This window comes from Bufo gargarizans, chromosome 4 (genome assembly GCF_014858855.1).
Source record: "Bufo gargarizans isolate SCDJY-AF-19 chromosome 4, ASM1485885v1, whole genome shotgun sequence".
Taxonomy (NCBI): domain Eukaryota; kingdom Metazoa; phylum Chordata; class Amphibia; order Anura; family Bufonidae; genus Bufo; species Bufo gargarizans.
In genome coordinates, this window is record NC_058083.1 from 496491301 (window position 1) to 496509676 (window position 18376).

Here is an 18376-nt window from a genome sequence, read left to right on the forward strand (position 1 = left end):
TGGCTATGCAAATTTTCGGTGCAGCTTCTCGTGTGGGATGTCATCAAGTGATTTTCTAAGCAATTTTTGTATGATCTTAACTCCATGTCCTTTCATATTGTCATACCATTTTCGATCCAAATATCATTTTTCTATTAATATCTGTGCAAATATTGTTATTATTTGTTCTATATATGCACATGTGCATTTAATAAATTGTAATAATTTTATCTCCACGTGAATTACAAGTGTTTTGAGTGCCGGTTCCATCTTCTACCAATTTTATTCAGAACTAGGGGTGTTTCTTTTGATCCTGAGCACCAGGCGTGGTCAAACCTAAGTGAGCCAACTGTTTTGTCCTTTTTCAAATGGAACATGGTGTAAATAAACCAGTACAGAAAAATCTGCCTTCCAAAAACCATACGACGCACCTTTCCCTCTACAGTAGTTTACGGCCACATATGGGGTGTTTCTGCAAATTAAAGAATCGGGGCAATAAATATAGCATTTTGTTTGGCTGTTAACCCTTGCTTTGTTACTGGAAAAAATGGATTAAAATAGAAAATTTGCCAAAAAATTTAGATTCTCAAATTTTATCCCCATTTGCCAATAACTCTTGTGCAACACCTAAAGGGTTACCAAAGTTTGTAAAATCAGTTTTGAATACCTTGAGGGGTGTAGTTTCTTAGATGGGGTCATTTTTGGGTGGTTTCTATTATGTAAGCCTCACAAGGTGACTTCAGACCTGAACTGGTCCCTAAAAATTGGGTTTTTGAAAATTTCTGAAAAATTGCTAGATTTCCTTCTAAACTTCTAAGCCTTGTAACATCCCCCAAAAATAAAATATAATTCCCAAAATGATCCAAACATGAAGTAGACATATGGGGAATGTAAAGTAATAACTATTTTTGGAGGTATTACTATGTATTATAGAAGTAGAGAAATTGAATCTTGGAAATTTGCAATTTTTTACAAATCTTTGGTAAATTTGGTATTTTTTTTTTTTTTACTTCATTTTACCAGTGTCATGAAGTACAATATGTGACGAAAAAACAATCTCAGAATGGCCTGGATAAGTAAAGCGTTTTAAAGTTATCACCACTTAAAGTGACACTGGTCAGATTTGCAAAAAATGGCCCGGTCCTTAAGGTGAATTAAGGCTGTGTCCTGAAGGGGTTGAAGGGAATTTGTCACCATGATACTGGATGATTATGTAATCATAGCCATTTTTTATTTTCCAACTGTCAGCACTCACAGTTACGCTGAAATACACAGTCAGGACTGATGTGCTGTGCTAACACAATGAAGAGGACTCATGTGCATGCACAGCAGTCCTGACTCTGTATATAAGTGCAGTGGGGGAATAGGTCACAAAAGGAACATAAAAAAGTGATCTAGACTCGTAATCTGCAGTACTACACATGTATTACAGCAGAAAAAAGCACAAGATTGGATGACAGATTCCAATTAAAGGGGCTTTCCTACTAACAACACTTATCCTATATACACTGGATAGAGGTTAAGTGTCTGGTGGCTGGGGTTCCGACCACTTCTATAGAACTGCTGAGCAGATCACTCAACACTTTCTCTGGCAGCTCCATAGAAGTAAGTGGAAGTCTCTGGGACATCAGTGTTTGTGATTTTTGGGGGGTCCCCGTCCCAGACAGCTGAAACAGTCCCATTCTTAACCATGGGCTGTATCTCTTATATAACACAGCTCGTTTCAGGTGTACTTGGCTTAGCTGCAATACCAAACACGCCCATGGACAAGTGTGGCAATGTTTCTGGGGGGAAAAAATCTTTTTTTTATCCCTAAACCCCTTGAAACCCCTTTAATGAATCTCACATGTAATCATCCTTTTTTGTAACAATAAACTCTGTGCAACAAAGGGAATTGCACAATGTAAAATATCTTGAACTTAACATAATTGCACTTGATGATCTGGGATGTACAGAGCTATTCTTTATATGTACAGTATATTTCTGGGCAGACTGAAGAAAAAAAGAAGAGATTAGACGCTTTCTATTCAACGTGCTTATTATCTTTAATAACTGTATAAAAACTAATTAATAGATGCATTCAATTAGCACTGTGTAGATATGGAGGGCTGATAGCAACATGATTTTTTCCCTTTATTTTATGTGCCAAAACTTTGCAGTCTATTGTTCGCCGCTAATTAATCATTTGTGCCGAGTGCACCCGGATCAAATAAAACGGCTCCATACATGATATAAGATCTAGCTTCCCTCAAGAAAAGACAGCGACTGCTTTTGTATCAGCGTGTCTATACAGCCAGACTGTGCGCCAACATATCTATTAACAATTATCATCACAATTAACGCCTAAGAATTATCTGAAATACTGAATATGTTGAAATACGTAACACGGCAGCACGCACGCATCATACTCCAGGCATTCATTCTGGTGTTGTTCCAGTCTCAACATACTAGTGCATCTCAATAAATTAGAATATCTTCAAAAGGTTAATTTATTTCAGTAATTCAATTCAAAAAGTGAAACTCATATAGTCTATAGATTCATTACACACAGAGTGATCTATTTCAAGCGTTTCATTTCCTTTAATGTTGATGATTATGGCTTACAGCTAATGAAAACCCAAAAGTTAGTAATGCAGACAATTAAAATATTATATAAGACCAATTAAAAAATGACTTTTTTTACGCAGAAATGTTGGCCTACTGAAAAGTATGACGGGTATTTGTACTCTATACTTAGGCCCCTTTCACACGGGCGAGTTTTCCGCGCGGGTGCAATGCGTGAGTTAAACGCATTGCACTCGCACTGAATCCCGACCCATTCATTTCAATGGGGCTGTGCACATGAGCGGTGATTTTCACGCATCACTTGTGCGTTGCGTGAAAATCGCAGCATGCTCTATTTTGTGCATTTGTCACGCAACGCAGGCCCCATAGAAGTGAATGGGGCTGCGTGAAAATCACAAGAATCCGCAAGCAAGTGCGGATGCGGTGCGATTTTCACGCACGGTTGCTAGGAGTCAATCGGGATGGGGACCCGATCTTTATTATTTTCCCATATAACATGTTTATAAGGGAAAATAATAGCATTCTGAATACAGAATGCATAGTACAATAGGGCTGGAGCGGTTAAAAAATAAATAAAAATAATTTAACTCACTTTAATCCACTTGTTCGCGCAGCCGGCATCTCTTCTGTCTTGTTCTGTGGGGAATAGGACCTTTGATGACGTCACTATGCTCATCACATGGTCCGTCACATGATCCATCACCATGGAACACAATCGCTGTCAAAACTGACTGCAATTGGGTACCTACTCGCGCGGGTTTGCCGCGACACATCCGGACACGCTCGTGTGAAAGAGGCCTTAGTCAGGGATCCTTTTGTATGAATTACTGAATCAATGCATCGTGGCATGGAGGCGATCAGCCTGTGGCGTTGCTGAGATGTTATGGAAGACCAGGTTGCTTTGATAGCGGCCTTCAGCTCGTCTGCATTGTACGGTCTGGTGTCTCTCATCTTCCTCTTGACAATACGCCATATATTCTCTATGGGGTGTAGGTCAGGGGAGTGTCCTGGCCAAACAAGCACAGTGATACTGTGGTTATTAAAATCGGTATCTCCATAAAACTTGTCAGCAAAGGGAAGCATGAAGTGCTCTAAAATTTTCTGGTAGACGTCTGCGCTGACGTTGGACTTGATTTAACACAGTGGACCAACACCAGCAGATGACATGTCTCCACGAACCATCACTGACTGTGGAAACTTCATACTGGACCTCAAGCAACTTGGATTGTGTGCCTTTCCACTCTTCCTCCAGACTCTGGAATCTTGATTTCCAAGTAAAATGCAAAATGTACTTTCATCTGAAAACAGGAACTTGGAGCACTGAGCAAACAGTCCAGTCCTTTTTCACTTTAGCCCAGGCAAGACTCTTCTGACATTGCCTCGGGGTCATAAGTGGCTTGACGCAAGGAATGCGACAGCTGTATCCCATGTCCTGGATATGTCTGTGTGTGCTGGCTCTTGAAGCACTGACTCCAGCCGCAGTCCACTCCTTGTGAATCTCCCCCAAATTCTTGAATGGCCTTTTCTTGACATTCCTGTCAAGGCTGTGGTTATCCCGGTATCTTGTGCAACTTTTTCTACCACACTTTTCCTTTCATTCAACTTTTCATTAATAAGCTTGGACACAGCACTCTGTGAACAGCCAGCATCTTTGGCAATGACCGTTTATGGTTTACCTTCCTTGTGGAGGGTGTCATGACTGTCTTCTGGACAACTATCAAGTAAGCAGTCTTCACCATGATTGTTTAACCTACTAAACCAGACTGATGGACCATTTAAAGGCTTAGGAAACCTTTAGGTGTTTTGTGTTGATTAGCTGATTAGAGTGTGACACCATGAGTTTACAATATTGAAATCTTTCACAATATTCAAATTTTCTGAAATACTGACTTTTAAAGGGGTTGTCCGGGATTGGGGACTTAGGTTTAATTGTTTAACAAGGACATAAGTATCTTCTACATGACTGTCCTACCTTCCCCATACTTTTCTGATGCCCTGTATTCATTAGTCAAATCTTCAGCCGGAAGTGAGTCTTTTCTCACATTCAATGACGTACCGGGTCCCTTCTGCAGAGCGAAGCTGCTTCTTCCGCTTCGCAGGGAGCCCGGTGACGTCACCATCAGCCGCAGGCATTATGCAGAGCACTCGGCAACAGATCGCGCTAAGCCACGCCCTTCCGGTCCAGTGACGTCACCGGGCAGGGCGTGTTCACAATGGAGGCAAGGGAACTATGCTAATTAGCATAGTAAACGCCTCCAATGCAGGCAAATGGGACGGCAGGCTGGAGATAGAAGCAATACTCGGAGGACAGGAGGAATTTGGGGGCGTTACTAAGGGGGGGGGGGAGAAAAATGTGCGGCAGGAGGCTGAATATGATTCAAGGGGGGCGGATGCATGGAGGACATGGCGATGTGCGGCAGGAGGCGGAATAACAATGAGGGGGCGGAGTCACAGCAGAGAGGAGAGTCGTCTGAATGCACGTGATGCCGCGCTGCACTGGGACCCACAGTGCAGAGCGGCAGGAAGTTAGACAAAAATAAACAGAGATGTAAACAGTGCGTGGGGGACTGTCGGAGCCGTTTAGAAATGGCGAAAATACCTTAAAACATATGGGGGGACCTAGAATCACCTGTTGACAGTGAGTACACTTAAAAAAAAAAAATTATTGATCCCGGACAACCCCTTTAAGATTTCATTAGCTGTAAGCCATAATCATCATCATTAATAGAAATATACGCTTAAAGGGAATCTGTCACCTGGTTTGAGCATATTAAGCTGTCACCATTGGCATGTACAATAAACTACCTTCTTTCCTGCAGTGGTCTTCTTTCTTCTCTTCATGGTTTCATTTTGATAAAAAAAAGCACTTTTTGTGATATGCATATGAACCTTGAAGGTGCCCAGAGGGGCGTTATTCTTCATCTCTTCCCAGTAATGCCCCCCCTGCAGTGCCCAGCCCGCCTTAATTTCGAGCCCAAGCACGTCTCCTCGTTATTAAATAACGTCCCACAGCCGAGGTGCCGAGTGACATTTTTGAAGCTGTTGCCCTCAGGAGCTATTTGATCGCACAGGCAGTCAGCGGTACTGCGCTTGCGCAAGATTTCTGGCGGCCGAAAGAAAGAAGCCAGGGGTGTAGCTTGAATGTATTAGTTGACGTAGTGGAGGGGGCGCCGCCATTCACCTCGGCTGTGGTACGATATTTTATAAAGAGGAGGTGTGCTTGGGCTCGAAATTAAGGCGGGCTGGGCACTGCTGGGGGGCGTTACTGGGCTAGAGAGAAGAAGAATAACGCCCCTCTGGGCACCTTTGAGGTTCATTTGCATATCACAAAAAACCACTGCAGGAAAGAAGGTAGTTTATTGTACATGCCAATGGTGACAGCTTAATATGCTCAAACCAGGTGACAGATTCCCTTTAAAATAAATTACTCTGTGTTATCAATCTGTATAATATATGCGTTTCACTTTTTGAATTGAGTCATAGAAATTAATTAATTTGTCGATGATATTTTAATTTATTGAGATGAACTAGTATCAGTCCGTCCCCAGACACATTTCCATCTCAGACAATCAAGCGTTTCAATTTCTTAGGAAGCCATTAAAGGAGTTTTCCAGTACTGAGATAAAGATGGTCTGTAATCAAGATAGGTCATCAATATCAGATAAGTGAGGGTCTGTCACACGGCACCCCCACTGATCAGCTGCTTTGGGCTGCCACCAGTGCTGGAGACTTCACAGTGGATAGAGCCTTTCTGGTTCCCTCGTCAGTCTCTTTACTTCCTGGAGCCACTAGATGTGGAAATGTGACATTGCAGCCAATCACTGCCTGCAGCGGTAACCTGTGACAGCCAGTGACTGGATGCAGCATAACACGTCTTTTGCTGAGTGGGACAAGGAAGTACAGAAACCAGTGGAGGATGTGGGAACTACAGGAATGAGAGAATGGGTTAAATTGGTTAAGAGATGGGACTACTTAAAGACATAAGGAAGGGTTTAATGCAACAATATGAAAGTGCCCTATTGAAAAGTCTTCCCCCCATGTCGTTTGTCTGATGAAATGTAAAAAAGGAACATAAAACAGAATCAATTGCTGCTAATATTATATAAACAGGCCCTATATCATGGTCTACATATGGTCCTTGCAGGGTGGGTCTGGGTTTTCAGTAATATGATTGCTGCATTCTACACCCCTACATCTATATAATCTCCTTATTCCACTAAAGTTGAGGGATATTTTCTCTTTGACCGAGAACCCCATATCTGTTAAAATAAATGAATCGCCAAATTCCAAATATTGGTGTCCCATATGACCCATATGTATCGATACAGCAGAAGCACATCTAACCCAATTTTTATATTTCAAGGCATAAGCATACAGATTGGGCTGTGGAGAGTGAACTTGTGGAATGGCCCTTTATCAGGACCACCCGATCACATCGAATGAGCCATTATCATTGAATTGGAGAGCAGCTATTCTATCCCATATTTTGTCAAGATGATCCAAGGCAGGTAGAAAATGGTTCTTCAGGATCACGTTCCACTGTCCACTCTGAATGCTCAAGCTGTGACTTTAAAGGGCATCTGTCAGCAGTTTTCAAACCATGTGGCATGTGTGCTTGGCAGCTGATGACATCTGTGTTTTCTTCTCAGCAATGTGGGCACATATGAACAAGGGACCAACACAGATGCCTTCAGCTGCCAAGCGCACATGTAACAGGTCAGTGTCATAGGTACAAATCTGCTGACAGATGCCCTTTAAAGGGGTTCTCTAGGATGTAACAACTGGTGAGCTATCCCTAGGATTGGTCATCAATATTAGATTGGCAGATGTCCGACACCTCTGTCTATCAGCTGTTTTTCTGTAGTTCCAATGCTTAAAATTGGCACCAGAAATGCACATGTCCATCCACTATGTAGTGGGCAGAGCCGGTTACTGCAGCACAGATCCCACTGAAGTTAATAGGAACAGCTGGGGGGTAGGGGGTGGGGATGTTGTAGGGTTTTAGTCAGAACATAATTTTGACAATTGTATCGATTACATATTACAATATACTACAGAAATCTGCACTTTTAATATGAAAAATGATTAAAAATAATTCTGTTGGTATATCAAAGCGGCTGTCAGATTGATATAATTATTTTTATAAATGGGTCAAGATAGCATTACAAAATAAAGAAAACGGATACTCACTTGATCATTAATCGCTTCTGTCCTGACGCTTACCAGGTCCCCATTGGGCTGGTTGGTCACTGCTGTGACCAGTGATTGGCTAAGCATGCATTTCCTGCAGGTCGAGAGAGACATGGAACTAGAAGCCAGTAAGCTTCAGAGAGAGAGAGCAGTGGGGAATTGCGATTTTTATCATATTAAGTCATTCTAATGATTTAAAGGGGTTGTCCGGGTTCAGAGCTGAACCCGGACATACCCATAATTTCACCCAGGCAGCCCCCCTGAGGCTGGCATCGGAGAATATCATGTTCCAATGCGCTCCCTTGCCCTGTGCTAAATCGCGCAGGGCAAGGGCTCTTTTATTTACAATAACACACTGCCGGACGGAGGCTTCTGCCCAGCATTGTGTTCAGTGACATCACCGGCTCTGATGGGCGTGCTGTAGCTCTGCCCTAGCCGTTTTGCGGGCAAGAGCAGCGCTAAAGCCCGCCCATTAGTGCCGGTGACATCACCGGGCTCACTGCTGGACGGAAGCCTACGCCTGGCAGCCCAGTTCGTCACCGGATCTCCAGAAAATGCCTTTGCCTTGCACAATTTATCGCAGGGCAAAGGAGAGCATCGGAGTATGAACTGCTCCGATGCTCAAGTCAAGGGGGCTGCCGGGGTGAAATTGGGGATATGTAACCACTTTAAAAGGAATCTGTCACCAACATTTGACCCACATAAGTAATGCTACCAAGCCGGTGTGCATGCAGACTTGGTTTAAAACATATCTTTGATATTTATTTGTCATTTCCTTTTTGAGAAAACAGTGTTTATTCATTATACAAATTAGGGTGCAAAGTGTCCAGCAGGACTTTCCAAACTCTCTAAGACCGCCTATTCAGTGAGTCCAAGCCCGCCCATTAACAGAACCCAGTAACTCTCCCGTGCGTTCCTAACTGCCTGCAACGTCACCGATGCCCTGCCCCCTCTGCTGGTGATGTCACCTCCCTGATGTCTGCCTTGGCCTATTCATCACAGTGTATAGTAAAGGCATCGGCCTCACTATACTTGCTGCGCATGCACAGCGACCGCTGGTATCTTCACTGCGAGATGGCGGAGCTCCCACAGTAAAGATACCAGCAGCGCTGCGCATGCGCAGCAAGTATAGTAAGGCTGATGCCCTTACTATAGACACTGTGACAAGCAGGCCAAGGAAAAAGCAGGGAAGCAATGTCAGCAGTAGAGATGGGAAGGGCATTAGTGACGTCACGGGCAGTTAGGTGCGCACAGGGGAGATACTGGGATGTGTGAATGGGTGGGCTTGGGCTAACTGAATAGGTGAATAAAATCTAAAAATAGAAAAAATCACAGCTGCAAAAATTTGACAATCCCTTTAAAGATATTTTTTTTTCAAAATTGAGTTAAAAAAAATCTAGGCCAGCAAAAAACAAACACAACAACCACATTTCTTCAAGTAAACATCAGCAATCTCCTACGTGTTCTGGCAGTCCACGCAGCAGTGCATTCCTATGAAAGTGCGTATTGATTATAGCTGTCATATTAATAAGTGTATTGGCACTTGGCTTTATGAAGTAATGACAATATCCAAAACCAAGTCATAAATGAAGGACATTACTGGTGGGTGCCGATTTCACGCTAGCAATGACTTTATTTATCCAATAATCGCCCTGCATCCCCCGATGTATTATTACCACTACGGCAAATGGCTGTAATAAAAAATATATAGCAAAATATTGTAATAAATGTAGAATTTTTGAAGTGCGAGGCCCTGAGATTCTGTAGATTTGAGTGTGTTAACACTGACCTACTGGGGCTATGAGCGTTATGAACTGTTTATTACTAGAAAAAAATAAATAAATGCAACAGCACTCTGCAAATACAAATAAAGTACAATAATGCCATAAATATAGAAAACTTTCTGGTGCTAATGCTACGCTTATTTAGCAAATTTGAAATTCTTGGCAAATACTTTTTGTACAAAATTATTATGGCATAATTGTACTTTATTTGTGTTTGCAGAGTGCTACCGCATCGTCTTTTTCCCTGTATGTTTCTAGCCACGGCAGCGTGCACCTTGGGATGTGCTGACTGACCCCCTTTGTTTGTAGTTGTACTGGAGCTGGAGGTGTGGCACTCCAGTTGGTCTTGCACCCCTGACCAGCCTGTATGTCCCATAGGCTGATTTTAATTGGAGTAAGAATAAAGCTGTAGTCTGCTCTCATTGTATTTATTGGAAGCCATTTGGCACCAGGGGTATAGAGTGGGCTCAGCATGCATGTTGGTACCTGCATTCCTGGATTTAATGGAGGCCGTTATGGCACCAAAAATGGTAAAAAGCAGAGTGGACGCAGCATGCATGTGGAACCTGCACTCCCTGAATTTTATGGTGGCCATAATGGCACATACCAGGTAGGATTTAGTGTTAGGTTCCCGTCTTATAGAGATCGCCGTGACGTTTGGCAGACGGGCCCAAATAATTTTGTACAAAAAGTATTTGCCAAGAATCTTAAATTTGCAAAATAAGCGTAGTATTAGCACCAGAAAGTTTTCTATAATGAGTGCTGCTGCATTGTCTTTTTTTCCTGTATGTTTCTAGCCATGACAGTGTGCACCTGCACATTGGGATGTGCTGACTGACCCCCTTTATTTGCGGTTGTACTGTTTATTACTCGTGCGCTTCGGTATATACCACGGTATGTGTTAGTCACTACAGATTCCCATTACTTTAGCCAGTAGGGGGGTATACAGGGTCTATACTCTTACGTAAAGGTTGCAGGACGGTGGATAAATAGAAAACTCTCCCAAGGGAAACTGTTAAGAATCAATATATGCTGCTTCTTTCTAAGAGATAAAACAGTACAATGGAAACAACTAGTGGCGAGCGACCATAGAAATACAGATATCTAGGCCACTATGGTCAATACCCCGTGCTCCAAATAGCAGCATGGTGAATATGCTTATCAATGTACAGGCTACATATTACTATAACTTCTTCTACAAGTTTTATTTTTGCTCCCATGGTCCTTTGCATTGCATTTGGGCTAGTAAGTATAGGGGGTGAAGAAGTTACAGTAACAATCCAAAGGCCCCTCTGCCCCATGCAAGGGAGTCTATCCGCAACATCTTTGACTATATTTGTGAAAAACACTCTTAATGTAGGAATTATGGTACATGTTACCTAATAAGATGGCTCAGTCACTATGTCGATTTACTCAGACAGCAGATTTCTGTATTTAACGAGCACCAATCAATGATATAGCAAGCCGATCGTCAAATAGTTGTAGGAAAACCCCTTTAAAGGGAATTTGTGCTGGAAAAAGGACTGTGCCCAGTGCTGCCGAGGATAGAAACCTTGAGACGTAGTCTCTTTGACTGTTTATTATCAGTGTAAAAGCACCACGTTTCGGTACAGGACTAGTCCCTTCTTCAGGCTTTACACAATACTAAGCATACACAAGTATATATATATTCACACAACAGGGGTGAGACTGGGTCACAGGTCAATGGTGGTGGAAAAAATTCAATTTTTTTTTTTATTTGATGGCCCTTCATGAATTGAATAGGTTAGTTATATAATTGATTTGGATACAATTTCAATGTGAATTTGAAAAAAATTTAATAAATATATAAAAAGAAAGAAAATAATAAATCCACCCCATGTGAGCGCGGGAAGTGCCTGGACTTGGAAAAAAAAAGGTGAGGATTGAGCTGAACTGTATTCAAGTAATAAATTCATGCCTAAAGAAAGTATTGAGTCTGATGTGGAATAGATACACTGTGACGTGAAAGGGGAATATGTATCACGCCATAGAGGAGGGAGTGTCTTGGTAGTGAGCTCACTCTGAAGGCGTCCATCCTGGCACACTTCAGCACAATCATGCCCTCAAGCACAGAGATGGTGAAGTGCCACCTGATTTCAAAATATTATGAATTTATTCCACCACCCTTGACCTGTGACTTACGGACCAAGGCGGTAGTTCTCTGTTGTGTGCACATATGTTTGTGTTCTGTTGTGCAATGCGTGAAGAAGGGACGAGTCAAGTCCGGAAACGCGTTGCTTTTACACTGATAATAAACGGTCAAAAAGACTACGCCTCAAGATTTTCTATCCTCGGCAGCTCCTGATACAATCCTTTTTCCCAGTACCAACTCCTGATTTACAAGGACGGACCTCAGGCTTCAGCCCCAATTATCTACGTGTCCACAAGACTGTTGTGCTCCTAGCACCATGGCCCAAGGTGAGCAGAATTTATCACACACTCCTCCGCTATATTGAGGCAACGCCCTAGGTTGCGCCACTGTGTTTTTTCTTAGAAAACCTTGTTTAAAGGGAATGTGTCGAAAGAAAATGACATTGTTAAAATCAAGTTTTTATGTTAAACATATTTTTAAAGAATTTTTGGTGGTTATTTTAAATTTTCTATGTCTCTCTCTTAAAAAAAAAAAGAAAATACTGCAGTTTTCGCACTAACCACTAGGCCTAATAATAGATGCCACATCTTGTTATTAGTGATGAGCAGAATAGGCAATATTCATTTTCACGATATTTAGCAAATTTTGGGCCTAATATTCACCATAAATTCGCAAAGTCTAGAATTCGTTATCTCCAGTCATTATTTTCTTGATTGCGAAAAACGCGCAATGTAATATGCACTTATTGAGCGTGGCTCACCTTTGCTACATTTTTCAAGCTGCTAGGAGTTTCCTGAGACTGGAGAATATGGTTGGCAGCAACTTTCGGGACTGTGAGGAAGAACTCCTGATCACTGTAAGTAATTTTACATTACAGCACTGTTCTTGATCACATTTCGCATGCATGGCAGAACAATAGCTTTATATGCAGATAGAGTGCCTCAATATATTCGCAATTGCGTAAATCGGCACTAATGATGCGCACATTTTTTGCGCAATACATGCAACTTCACATTTTATCAGGTCTGAGTAGATATTACTGATTGGTGCACTAAGTATAGTTGTGACATCACAGCACTATGCCTGTAGCATGTACGTATGGACAGCAGAGCAATATCTCTCACATGCACATTGCACATCCATTTTCCTGCCGCACCCAGTCTATAGATTACAGTTTGTGTCCTGTTGGTCAGGAGAAGCCTAGTTGCTTTCTCTAATTCCCTACATTGTACGGTGGAGAGTTTTCCCCCACTCCCCACCATGACAGTATGTTCCACAAGGAGGCCCTCACAGACATTCAAGGAGCTCCTACTCATACACATACTCAGACCTACCACTGACCTCCTGCTCACAACTCCAACATAAGAGCCATGAGGCCCCACCCAGCTCCACCTTGCACACCTTAACCCCGTACACACCAAAATGGGAAGAAACACCAAACTTAAAGGGGAAGTGTCCAAACATGCTAAAACAACACGTAGCCACCGGCAACAAGCATGCACGGCAAAAGTGTCACGGTCCACTACCACCAGACCATGACCCAGACATGACACTAACACCCTGCACTGGAACCTATCAGCTACACTATATCAGGATATAACCTACACTGACTATCTCCCACTAACTATCTGTATTATATATATATATGAGCTAACTAGGGGTGCATCGAAATGAAAATTCTGGTCCGAAACTGAAACCGAAAATTCAGGATGCCCTTGACCGAAAACCGAAACTGCCTTTTTGCCCAAATACTTTTAAAATACTTTTTTTTTTAATGATATTTATAACAGTGCCATCCACAGACCCCCCCACCTCATAACAGTGCCATCCACAGACCCCCACCCACCCCATAACAGTGCCATCCACAGACCCCCACCCACCTCATAACAGTGCCATCCACAGACCCCCACCCACCCCATAACAGTGCCATCCACAGACCCCCCCACCCCATAACAGTGCCATCCACAGACCCCCCCACCCCATAACAGTGCCATCCACAGACCCCCCACCTCATAACAGTGCCATCCACAGACCCCCCCACCTCATAACAGTGCCATCCACAGACCCCCACCCACCCCATAACAGTGCCATCCACAGACCCCCCCCCCCATTGCCGCTCCAGTACAGACTAGTTATAAAATGTGTACAATTAATAAGGATTCTATTCATGAGGCCCCCTCTGCAGTAGAACATTCAATATAGCCACATCCTACTCACAGGGCTGTTATCTTAATGCTGGCCGGCCGGGCAGACGAGTGGCAGCGTCACGACTGACGTCACATGCCTGCGCCGCCTCCTTCATTCAGAAAGTAGGCCGGGCACATGACGTCAGTCGTGACGCTGCCGCTCGTCTGCCCGGCCGGCCAGCATTAAGATAACAGCCCTGTGAGTAGGATGTGGCTATATTGAATGTTCTACTGCAGAGGGGGCCTCATGAATAGAATCCATATTAATTGTACACATTTTATAACTACTGGAGCTGGGGGCCGGAGCACAGTGAACGCACCGGCCCCCAGCTCCTCCTCCCAGTCCCTCCCCGCTATTTTCTGCCGATATGTACCAATATCGGCCGAAATGGATTAGGCCCATTTTCGGCCGATATTTTCGGCCGCCGGAATTTCGGTGCACCCCTAGAGCTAGCTAACTATCTATCTAATGTAGTGTGGAAAGCACAGAGCACAGCAATGACACTGCTCTCTCTCTCTCAGAACTGCAAAAAACTGCAGGAAATGGCTGCTGGGGAGGTTCTTATATAGTAAGGGGTAGGCAGCTTTCCTATTGGTTGCTAGGGAGGTTGCTAAGCTCAGACAAAGACATTGCAGCCTTCTCATTGGCCCACAAGCAAGAAGGGAGGATACTGATGAAAAAAAATCTAGAATATTAGCGATTACGAAGATATAGCACTATATTCTAGATCTTTGCGAATTCTCGAAGTGCAGATATTCGAGATAAAAATTAGCATCACTTTTCAGCAGTCGCTTCATTATCATCAGTGACAGGACTCCAATGACAGGCAACACCTGTATATAAATAACACAGGAGCCCCCATTCACAATAGGTGATGTCACAGCTTATCTACTCCCCCTCTCTGAACACAGATCATAGAGCATGTCTAAAAAAAAACAACAACTCTCCCACAGAAGTCAAGGAGTCCCCTCCTGTCCATTGTTTCTACAACTCGTAATGGCTACTGTAAAGCAAACTTCTAAATGCTGTTAACAACAGCTCAGGTAAGATGGCCACCCCCATATTCATGTTCAGGAACTAGAATAAAAATTAAAAAAAAAGCTTCAATCTTAAAAAAAAAGCAGATTGGAAAAAAAGGATACGTGTCACTATCTGGTTTTAACTAGGCGGGACAAAAAAAATGGTAGGTGACACATTTTCTTTAATAGACCGGAGGTTCGCTTTGACATCGCAGAGAACAGCCTATGGACTGGCAGCAGCTCGTCTTCTGCTCCGTGATTACTGCAGTCACTGCGGGCAGGATACAACGGTTGGCAGGCCAGTCCACGACAATGTAATCTGCCTAAGCCTGTATGTTAAGTGCCCTTTAAGCGACCTATATCTTCCATGCATTGGATATTTCCCCAGATCCTGCAAACCGCGGCCCAGCCGCTCCCTCCTATTACGCCTTTCATTAGTATCTACCTACAGCTGACGACGAGACTATAGCGGAGAGCCGTGGCTTTATGTAAGCAAGCTTAGACATCACAGATAAGTGCTTTTGACCTAAATCTTACGGCGCCTCGATGTGACATCTAACCTCGCAGCTGTGAAATGCTGTTTCGAAATTTAGCAGTTTCAATCTGCCAAATGACCCGACTATAAAGCAACTAGAGATAAGGATTTAAGGTATGATAGGACACAATTAGACATTAGCCGTCTGTTTTGTTTCCCCGCATTTTCTTTCCAGATTAGCTGAACATTTGGGTTTGTTTTATTTGCAGCCGTTTTACCCGCTTGTTGACTTTGGACTGTAAGCAATGTGTCATACAAGTAACCGCGAACGGGGACGGCGGCGAATATTAGTTTGTTTTTTTTCTTTCCCTATGGTAACTCAGCTAGGAGATTCTTGTGTTAAAACCCCCGCTAGACACGGAGAGATAAAGGGCGGTTTAACAGCAAAAACTAATCACATAAAAATAGCTGTTTAGAAGCAGCTCACCTAAGGACTGCTTTAATCAAACGTTTGTTACCTGCCAAAAAGACCATGATCTTTTCAAAATGCAATGTGGATTAAAGTATTATCTGTCGCAAGCAGAGAACCAACCTTGGAGTGGAAGTTGGAAATGTGCTCATCGTAATTTTCCTGTCTTTGGATAGAAAAGCCGGCCGCTTCTGCTAGATTGCAAAACTGCTTTAAAGTGTTCCCTCTTGGTGGAGCAAATACCATCGCTTTTCCCTGTAAGAATGAAACAAAAAAACGCATTTGTAGAAGAACGTTAGGTGAATGTCCAAATATGACTAGAGTGGGCTGAAGGTTACTTTTCTTTAAAGGGATTGTACAGAATTACAAAAACATGGCGGCTTTATTTCCGGAACAGGTCCACATCTGTTCCTGGGTTGTTTCTAGTACTGCAGGTCTGCTCCAGTGAGCTGCAATACCACACACCACCTGTGGACAGGTGTGGCACTGTTGTTGAAAAAAATGTAGCCGTGTTTTTCTGCCCTTGACAACCGCTTTTTTGATGCTTGATGGAAACTCAAAATGAACCAATCATCTAAAACCAAAATCAAAAGGAGAAATGTGACGTCTCCCCACAGCCCCTTCTAATATTAGGTAATATGGCTATTCCACTTGACTCCCTCCTTCATGAGTCAGAGCTGCTCACAAAGAACGGACCCCAACTTTCAATGTATGGCATGGTTTGCCATTCGTTTCAATGTAATACTACAATCTGTCTGCCACTGCACAGTTAATTTGTGGCCAGGCATGGCTTCACCCATCAAAAACAGCTAATTTCCAGGGGTGAGATGAGCCATACCCACAGGCTGGGGTTGTCCCATGAAAAATATTGTTTAGTTAAATATAGCGCATAATTATAAAACATTTTTTGTATTTAAACCAGTTTAAAAGAATGCTTATGTCTTCAGATATTCCATAAATATTGTTAGTATAGCGCCATGTGCTGTTTCCATTGAACAGACTTTCCATGTCCACTCAGTAAATGTGCAGGGCTGGACACACATGCTCAGTCCTGCTTTCCTGTCTGCTCATTCAGGTATGCAGAGGGATCTCATGATGTGGTGAGAGGCTGCTCCTTAAGCTGCAGGGTCTTCATGGCTCCTTCATGGAGGAGATGCTGAGCAGATAGAAATAATTTAGCATTGTCGTCAACATGATCGAACAACAAGGTATAGCTTGTAGCACCATAAACAATAGACATTGCTGGCGAATGCGGCTGTCGGGATCAATGGAGAGAATAAACATAGGTGGTATAGGGGCAGGTATATTGAAACTGGCGTTTCATATGCTAGTCTTAGGCCTCTTTCACACGAACGTGTGCGCTCTGTGGCCGTATTGCAGACCGCATTTGCGGATCCGCAATACACGGGCGCCATTCCGTGGGCATTCCGCATCACGGATGCGGACCCGTTCACTTAAACGGGTCCGCAAATCTGGAGATGAAGAATGGTGCGGAACCGAAGCACGGAACCGAACCCTACAGAAGCACTACGGAGTGCTTCCGTGGGGTGTCGTTCCGTACTTCCGTTCCGCAAAAAGATAGAACATGTCCTATCTTTTTGCAGAACGGGCGGATCGCGGACCCATTAAAGTGACCTATCCGCTGCGGCTGCCCCACGGTTGGTGTTAGTGCATTGCGGCCCGCAATTTGCAGGCCGCAGCACGGCCTCGGGGCGCACACTTTCATGTGCAAGAGGCCTTAGTCAAAAGCCAGAGGATTAAGATGCACCAAATGAAACAATGAATAGTTGGATTCTGCTCCTGCCAGTCATATCTGGAATTATGTGGGCTGCGTACTCTCCTCAAGTAGTAGAGCACAGCGGACAATAGTAAAATAAATCAACAACGAGAGGCCATTGTGCGAGCATTCTAACCGAGTGAATTTTTAGACAGTGTCTTTATCAGTAGAACTCATTAGAGCAGACTGAACCCACAACAGAAACTGTATTGAGAAAAGCACTAGAAAAGCATTTTAATCTAAGGAAAGATTGATTTCCGTGTCCATTTCTTAACTACTCGAGGCATTAAAGCTATTACAGCCACATCAGGGCGAGAAGGTGAAATTGCAAAAGGTTTATCTGATCCATTTATTAAATATATCTTATGTTTAAATGGGTTTTCAGAGACCCCCCAAAAATTAGGCAAATGTAGAGAGTGTTCTAAAAACAGCCTTACTCTCCTGTCTGATCCCTTGCCGTTTTGGCACCACCGCAAAGCCAGTTTTTGTTTCTGGTACTGCAGCAATGATGACTACCTCACATGAACGCCGAGGCCAGTAACTGGCAGTGATCACGTGGGGTAGAGGGGACATCATCACTGCAGCACTGAAAGTGGAGACACCAACCCAGGAATGGAGAGGGATCAGACAGGTAAGGTCTCATGCACACGAATGTTTTTTCTTTCCGTGTCCGTTCCGTTTTTTTGGCGGACTGCAAAAAAAATAGAACATGTCCTTATACTGTCCGCATTACGGACAAGGATAGGACTGCTCTATTAGGGGCCAGCTGTTCCGTTCCGCAAAATACGGAATGCACACGGTATCATCCGTATTTTTTG

The 18376-nt window shown here is 43.3% G+C and overlaps 1 protein-coding gene across 1 annotated transcript in view; it reads right to left on the reverse strand.

The window, feature by feature from the left end:
* Nucleotides 1–18376, reverse strand: part of CAMKMT (calmodulin-lysine N-methyltransferase) — a 471234-nt gene that overhangs the window by 7802 nt on the left and 445056 nt on the right. The window contains exon 10 of the mRNA XM_044291474.1: nucleotides 15905–16036. Within this exon, the coding sequence (XP_044147409.1) occupies nucleotides 15905–16036 (132 nt within the window). The remainder of the gene's footprint in view (nucleotides 1–15904; nucleotides 16037–18376) is intronic.